The 8,615-nt window shown below is 49.2% G+C and overlaps 1 protein-coding gene across 5 annotated transcripts in view; it reads left to right on the forward strand.

Annotated features, from left to right (window-relative positions):
* The window catches only part of SHANK1 (SH3 and multiple ankyrin repeat domains 1), a 121,261-nt gene extending 114,818 nt beyond the window's left edge, over nucleotides 1–6,443 (forward strand). For 2 of the 5 annotated variants that reach the window (XM_061588748.1, XM_061588747.1), the window contains exon 23: nucleotides 3,345–6,443. In XM_061588748.1, the coding sequence (XP_061444732.1) occupies nucleotides 3,345–3,912 (568 nt within the window). In that variant the 3' untranslated portion in view covers nucleotides 3,913–6,443. Of the gene's footprint in view, nucleotides 1–1,949; nucleotides 2,097–3,344 lie in introns of all 5 variants that reach the window. The other 3 variants (XR_009758348.1, XR_009758347.1, XR_009758345.1) reach the window with 3 other exon arrangements.
* The last annotated feature ends 2,172 nt before the right edge of the window (nucleotides 6,444–8,615 follow it).

Raw genomic sequence — 8,615 nt, forward strand, 5'->3', positions numbered from 1 at the left:
TTGACATGCTATCGGTAAGAGAAGCTTGCCCGCTGTGATTGATATTTCCATTGAGGAATCCCTGATAAGCTTCTGAGAAACCTTCAGGTTCTCTGAAACACTGTTCAAAGAAGACCACTTATGCTAGTGCTTCCAAAGGAAGAGTACTGATTCCTAGGCTTTCTAGGGGAAAAGGAAATGTGGTACTTCAGACTTGGGGCTTCTGGGATCTAGTTGCCCCCTCCTCTACCACTAACTGCTATTTATTGGGCCTACCCCAGGGGTGAGGAACCTGTGGCCCTCCATACAAACTTCCATCATCCCTCCCCGCTAGCCTTGCTGGCTGGGGCTGATGGAAGCGGGAGTCCAACAACATCTGGAAGGCCATAGGTTCACCCACCTCTGGCCTACACACATACACACACCTGCTGTCATGGAAACTCCCATGCCTGGATCATCTCCTTCCCCACCGAGGCTGCCTCCCTGTGGCCAGGTCCACCCTTGTGTTGCTGGCACTCGCATGGGCAGTTGTGCCTGTGAATACACACGCGTGCGGAGAGCCATAGGCACTGTGGGTTCACAGCCCCCCATCTCCACCCCCCTCCATTCAACACAGTCACATTGCTGAGTTTTATTTGCTCCATTCCGTCATTCATCTGCAGTCACATATCTGTGCTGGGAGAATTCACTACAGTTCCTCCAAGGCCATGGGCTTGGCAAAGAGAAGGTCGGAACCGTAGGCCCAGCACCCACACGATCAAAGCCGCTTGTCTTTGAATTGGGAGGGGAGATCAGCTCAGCGTTAGGACTCCCACGTCTCTTGCGGGAGGACCGAGGCTTCTTGCTTAAGAGGAGAGGTCTTGGTTTGGGGGGATGGGCGAGGAGTAGGGGGAGAAGCTATGGGACAGACAGGGAGATAGCGTGGAACAGCCTTCCTCAACTGGTGCTCTCCAGATGTTTTGGACTGCAATTACCATCTGGCTCAGCCAGCATAGCTAGTGACCAAGACCAATCCAAAATATGTGAAGAGCAGCAGGTAGTCGGAGGCTGTTCTGCTGGGTTATATTACAAGGAGCCACAACTTCCGGGCATGTTGGGAAGGTGGAATGGAGTGTGGTAGATTAGAAAGTGCTCTGGAATGGAGGTGGGGCAAAAGTGAACTTTTGGGGCCAGAGAACTCTGTTTTTGTAGTCTGATTTTTTTCAAAGGAAAAACCTGACGCCCTGAGTTGCTCCCTCATGTGAGTCAGGTCAGTGAAGGCCAGGTTATGATGAAGATTCATATTCTCAGGTTGGGGGCATGGTAGGAGTAAGTCGGGGTAGAGAACTTGCAGGCCCTACAGATGTTGCTAGACTACAACCATAATCCCTAACTCTTGACAAATGCTGGGTTAGGCTTATGGGAGTTGGAATCTAACATCACCTGGAGGGCCACAAACTCCCCACCCCTGGAGTAGGCCAAGGCCTCCTGGCTTTGGAATGGAGTTAAAACAGACATTTCTAGTCTCAGCAGGTATACTGCACATGTGTCTCTGATCGTCAAGGCATCCCGAGCAAACATTTTGCTACCCTGGGCTCCTTTGGGAGGAAGGGTGGGATATGAGTTCAATAAATAGTAAAATTATATTTTGGAAAAAACCTTCTTCCCCCCCAGAACCCCTCCAGGTTCGTTGTTATGCTTGCTGAAGCCTTAGATTTGTTTTTTCACCATGTGTTCCTGTTGGGTTGTGGATTTTCCCTATGTACAACCATCATAGCCTATTGTTATGCCAACCAGATGAATGGGGGGAAGCAACAGCAGACTTGTAAGCAAGCTACTCTTTTCTAAGGAATGTGTGAGTGTTAGGAAAAAATGTGCCTTATGTCAGTCCATTCCTGTTCCATAGAGGAGGCATCTGTCAGTGTCACGAAAGACCATGGAGTTGACATTCTAATGGCTGTTGGCACATTATTGCATTTTCTTTGGGGCAGTGTTCCAAATCTAGCACAGCTTGTCCTGTGGATCTTCCCATCTCTACACCAACTGCCAGCAACCTCTAACACTGGCAAGAGGATCCATGAGGAAGCCATCTAGGTCTGGAGAGCTGCCACATGGAAGCTGCCTCTTTCCTAGATCTGGTAACATATAGACTGTCTTTACTACAAAAAACCAATCTTATGAGGAGTTTGCTGTCTCGTGAGGAAGAGTTTGGGGAGGGCTTCTGAGCGCCAAGTGACATATGCTCAGTCACATGAATATTTTCCCCCATGTATTTATTTTGAGTGGGGGATCTAAAGTAGCAGAGGAAACCTGCAGTGTCATGGACAGTTGGTGGAGCTTGTTTTCCCTGCAGGCTGGTTTTCTTATTAAAATCAGCCTCAGTGAACTTTCTCACCCACAGGCCAAAAAGCATTATGGCGGATGTAATTTTTTAAAGAAAAAACGCACAGGGCAAGAGATGAGCACACACACACCCCGAGCTTTCAGTCCAGGACACATTCATGCCATACATTTTTTTCTGTTATTTTTCCACTTTAAACAGTCATGGCTTCCCCCATAGAATCCTGGAAAGTGTAGTTTGTGAAGGGTGCTGAGAGTTGTTAGGAGATCTTTATTCCCCTCAGAGCTACAATTGCAGAGTGATTTAATACTCAGTTCCTCTTCCCAGAGAACTCTGGGAAGGGCCATAGCTCAGTGATAGAGCATCTGCTTTGCATGGAGAAGGTCCAAGGGTCAATCCTCAGCATCTCCAGGAAGGGCTGGGAGAGACTCTCTGCCTGAAATCCCGGAGAGCCGCTGCCAGTCAGTGTAGACAGTACTGAGCTAGATGGACCAATGGTCTGACTCATTATAAGGCAGCTTCCTGTGTACACTTCCTAGGATTCTTTAGGAAAAGCCATGACTCTTTAACGTGGATTAATAGTGGAATAATAAAGGTATGGTGTGGTCCCATATTAGAACTTCCCACATCTGCTTTGATGTTTGTTTTTGTTTTTAAAAAGGATTCTTGCACCTGAGCATTGCATGTACATGACTAGAATATTCATGCGATTGAGCATTGTCTGTAGTTTTCTGCAGGAATTCAGGGATATATGCCAGCAAAGGACCTCATAGTTCAGGGGTGGGGAAACTAGATCTTCCAGATGAGGTTGGCTGTACAGATGTTATTGTGTCCCATCATCCTTGACTATTGACCATGCTGTCTGGGACTGATGGGAGTTGGAAATCCAACAACTTCTGGAGGGGCGCAGGTTCCCCATCCCTGTTGTAGGCTGTGATGCAGGACTGGGAAGCCTATTTCCAGCAAATGTTTTTTTCCCCATTCTCTTCCAGCAGAGAACATTGTGGGGTGCTAACCATCTCATTCCTTGTCTCTTTCCCTGCAGGCTCTCAGATGACACATCACCATCACTGATCTCCTCCAAGCCCGTAAGCAGCCTTTTCCATAATTGGCCTAAATCCCCCCAGGGCAAGCACCCTAAAAGTGTGGAATTTGACATCCGCCCGGCCCTGCGGCGTGCCCCGAGCCCTGCCGCCCTGCCCAGTGAGCACAAGATTAGCCCTGCCCCCAGGCCTTCCTCCCTTCCCATCCTGCCTTCTGTGCCCATATACACCAGCGTCTTTGATCTCCGCGGTTCACCCACTTCTGGGGGTGAACACCCTTTCCCCAGCTTCCCCTCCGGCAGCCGCTCTTTGTCGCCCACCCACTTCTTGCCGCCAGCTACGGACAAGCCATTTGGCTCCAAGCCGCTGCCCTTCTGGACCAAGTACGATGTGGCCGACTGGCTGGAGTACCTGAAGCTGGGGGAGCACCGTGATCGGTTCCTGGACAACGAAATCGATGGCTCTCACCTGCCGTCCCTCACCAAGGAAGATTTCATTGACCTGGGTGTGACGCGAGTTGGGCACCGCATGAACATCGCCCGTGCCCTCAAGTTCTTTCTGGAGAGGTGATGGGGGAAATGGCCCTGCCCTGGGGAGCCTCTCACCTGAACGTACAATGGACCTCCGCCAGTGGGGAGGGGGGGAAAAGGAGGTGGAAGGGTTGCAGCTGCAGGGCCGGGCACAGGGGAAGCTGTGAGGAAAGACCCTGCGGGTGAGGGTAGGGTAGGATAGGGTGGGGATCACCCCCTGGCAGAATAATACTTTGAGAAGCTCACCAAAGCCTGCCTGGGCACCCTCATGGGTGTGCACTATTTTTCCTTTACGTTGCCATGTAGCACTTTGCCCATTCCACTCAACCGACAGCTGGTATGGATATTCATGTAACATTGCTTTCCAAGCTCTATATAAGTGTGTGGGGTTTTTGAGTGTGTGAATCTGTACACGTGCACTCACACTTCAATTCTCCCATTGGCGTAACAGCTTGCTTCATCATCTTCGCTGCTCCAAAAGGATGGCGTCGGCCATCCCACTGTGGAGCATCTCACACCTGCATATATATGTATGTGTGTGTTATATATATTTCATTCTCTATGTTGCTGATTTTTCTTACCTTGCAGCTGTTGTTTGCACATCAATTCATCTAACCGTGTAACAGCTTACTGTGCACATCTTCACAATTACCAGGGTTGTTAAGTACTCTGCCTTCTATTAAAAAAGAAAGGCCTGTTCAAAGAAGCCAAATTTGCATAGATGCTTACTTTGCAAAATGAATTCTGTGGTTAGCTAGTGAAGGGGAAGACCTCAATCCCCTGAACTCATTAGAAATCTCCCAGAGCCTCTTTCTTCTTCCTCTCCCCACTCCCAAATCATCAGAGAGTTCACTAGACATTGCCCATTCAAGCATGTTTTCACAGCCACAAGAGCTAGAAACTTGCTTTTTAAAAAAGGCATTGAGATTCCCATGATTGTCCTCATTTCAGCATCCAATACTGAGTGATGCCCTTGAGCAAAGCATGTGGACTTAGCCTTGACTCTCACCCTGAGCATATAATTGGCCTATACTACTGCCCTGCCACTACTCTCAGCTGTGGGTGAGTCACATGAACTTTTCAGTAGAGCAAGAAGTTTGTTGTGCTCTTGTCTGATTGACTCACCAGACACACACTCCTCAGCAAATCAAGCCTACCAGTAGAATAGCTCGATCTATTACTGAAGTAGCGTGCAGAGTAGTGTCTCCCAGGATATGGATCAAGAGTGTTCCAAAGCTAGTCAGTTGGTGCCAGCCGCATCACAGCGTTATTACCCTAGCATCAGCAACCTGGATTGGGAAGGGAGGAGAAATACTGGCACGATCCATATGTCCCAAGTGATTTCAGCTGAATGGGGCCAGCCCGGAGGAAGCATCGAGCATATTCTAATACTGCTATGAACCGAGACCAGTTGTGAGACTTTGTGATCTGAGATTGCCTGTGGCTCTTGCCTCCCTTTTGCCACAGATTTAGCACAGTGACACCCACAAGGCTTGCTACAAAGAATTGGGTGAGATGGAACCAAATGGCAGAACAGCTGCATAAAGGGGCATCTTTGCTTCAGCCTTTGCCAAATATTTATTTTGACATAGGGTCTTCATTGTAAAATAAATTTTGCCATACAGTTCCTTATTTGGCTGGGTTTCAGTAACCCTGTTGGAGAACCAACATTGGATCAACTGGATCCATTTGTTCTGCTTGCCCCATTCTGTGGTGTCCCTGTTGTCTACTTACAGGCCACTTTTGTCAGGCTTGCGTGAACTAGAACTGATGAATAGCCTGAACCTGCATTGAATCTCCCCCCCAAGTTTAAACACAGGTGTGACCTCTTGGCTACAAATACACAATGGCATATACTGTGCTTGCAAGACCAACCATCTCCAGAAACTTCTAAGGGTACTCTGGTGTGTGGTGTTGGTTCACTTCTATGTAGTCTTCCAGGGCAAGAATGAGCTCATCTGTCCCTATTTTAATCATCTATGATGCATCAACAGCCTTCTAAGAAGAACCTAAATCTCTTCCAGTTTGCAAAAGCTTCCTGGTAGACTGCCCAGAAGCAGTGAAAAGTCTCCATCAGTGATCAAACACTCTGAGATACCTGTTGCAGTTCACTTTGAAGCAGAGCTACATCTCATTGGTCGTACCAGATGGGTGGATTCTTATCACACCCAGAAGTCACCCTGGTGATGCAGAAACAACTCTCACATATCCCCCTCATCACCACAGAGTACACACAACCCTGGCTGTAACAGTCCACAAAACAGCTCCTTCATGAGTAGTGGCTTGGTACCCTCATATATGTTTGTGCTGTTCTTGCATGTTCAGCAACAAGCTGCTTCATTTTGTCCTCATTTCAGAAGCTAATTCCACACCACGTTCATTTGGCACATGTATTGCACATTTCTGCACTTCCAGAATGGGGAGATGCAAACATTTCCCCATAGTAGTTGGGGGGGGGGTGTCTCTTACTTTTTCTGCCAGAGGGATATCTGTGGCATTCAAACATTCCAGCTCCAAATAGGTAGCAGACATTGAGAGGGCTGGAAAGGGAAGAAAAAGCAACAGAAAAGCTGTGGGTAGGTGCGGTCTCTTGTGCTTTCTCCTCCAGCAGCATCATGCGCTCCATCCCCCTTGATTCCCAGGGGAGAGGGGTCAGATACTGACTATATCTGCTGTGGATGGAGTGCCCCCTCTTCCCCCACTGCTCAGCTGCCAAAGAAACAAAAGAGCCCAGCATACAAGGGGGTGCTCCATAACTTTTCCCATTGCAGCCATTTGGACGCCAGGACCCAGTGCATGGACTGCTTTTTGCCAGGACACAGGCCAGGGAAGGGGGCTCTTGCCGCTGCTCATTGCTGGGATCTTCAGTGTGATGCTCTGTCCAGGGGTGGGGGAGAACTCCTTGACTCCTCCCCCCTCAATCTCCACGTCAGGGATTATGAGCTGTGGGGAAGTGTGCAAGGGATCCATATTGTGACTGTAGGCCTTGTGGCTGACCCAATTGTATCACTTCACCTGTGCTGTGACTCTTAGATCTACAGCTAGCCACCCCGCCACAACTGTGCCACACACCTGACCACCCCACTCTTCCTCCTCTGAAACCGTAGTTCTGTGCCGTACAGCTAAATCCTTCCCACAGCCATTAACCATGTGGCACAGCACGCTGCTTTGTCTGAGCCATGCCACGTTTCTGTACTGCGTGGCTCTCATTACACGTGTCCATGCTCCATGATGTAGGGTAACCTTGTGCATCTGACATCCATCAAGGCCAGCAATGTACCCTTTCCCTTCATGACCACAAGATTAACCCAGGCATGCAAAAAAAGAGGGGAAAAACCCCTGAACTGGTGGTAGGCCCCAGGCAAATAAATATGTGGGCAGCCAGGATATTCACAGAACCTTAAGTTTCAGCTTTTGCTTTTATTAAAATAAGGTTAATTTCTAGCCCTTGTGGTTGGGAAAATGTGGGGTGGGGAAAGTGCCATTTTTCAAAAGATGCAGCTGAGATTGCAAGTGGTCATCATAGCTGCTAGGAAGGAGCTACTGTCGTGGCAGCCATGTTCTCACCAAGCACTCTTAAGGGCCCCAGCCTAGCATGTGAAGAGGACTAAGAAGGTCCACATAGGCGGTGTTTCAACATGGCTGCCTGCAGCCTTTGGAAGAGGCAGATGCAGGCACTCAAGTTGTAGGGAGATGGGAGAAATTGCTGGAAGGAACAGAGGCAAAGGCAGTCAGTAGGAACAAGTAAGTCACAGAAGGACCAGAGAAGGAGCCAGCAGCCATCTTGATGCAAGATGCTCGCCACCAGGATGAAAGAGTAAGTTGGTGCAAGGCCTTTTTGTACTTGCACAACAACCTGTGCCAGCTGATGTTGGACAAGTGGGCTACTGGATATTTTTGAGTGGAGTCACACATCTTCACCCAATTTGCATGGCTGGGTTAACCCTTCCAGTGCCGTGGCTCTGGGCCACATGGCTTTGTGTGTGCCTCCCTCTCAGGATGCCTCTTGCCACATCCTCTTCCCGCTCTCTTCTCTTTCATTGCCACATCCCAACATATGCCATGAAGCTATTCCCACTGTGCCTCCAGAGCCACAACTCCATATGGTGTGGCCTCGCCCTGCCCTAGCTCCAGACTTGTGGCTGTTGTCTGCCCTGCCACACCCTCAAGAGTCACCAAGGCCACATTGTAGTGCTATGTGGTGAAATGCCCTTCCCCCCCCCACTGTGTGGATATAATGACATCTGCCAACACTGCGCATGTGTGCTGCTGGTTGAGCAGCCATCTTTTCTTTCAAAAAGGGCTCTTGTCTCGTCTTGTCGGACTAGCCGCACCGGCACCTCCTGTCCACAAACCCCAATGAGGGAGCGAAACGAAACAAACTTTAGAATGTCTTCCAAAATGACAATGTTGCGGGGAGGCAGGACACATGGTCTCTTCAATTATGGGCGGGGGTGCGTGTCTGTGCTGCCGTTCTCAACTCCTCACTTGGGCAGCACCATGGATTTTTGTTGCAGTTTTGGGAAAAGGGGGAAAAAACTAATTGTTAGATTGATTTGGTGGGGAGGGGAAGAGATGGGTTATGGGGAGGATGAGCCAAGACTTTGGGGTCTTCTAGGAGGGGGGAAATGATAGCTTCAAGGATTTCCAGTTGCAGGAGGAAGGGGCCAGGTCTGGGTTCTTCAAAAGAGGGATAGGGCTTAGAACGAGGCACAAGTGGCCTCATAGGGAAATGATGGCTAG

Source organism: Rhineura floridana, chromosome 11, assembly GCF_030035675.1.
Source record: "Rhineura floridana isolate rRhiFlo1 chromosome 11, rRhiFlo1.hap2, whole genome shotgun sequence".
Taxonomy (NCBI): Eukaryota; Metazoa; Chordata; class Lepidosauria; order Squamata; family Rhineuridae; genus Rhineura; species Rhineura floridana.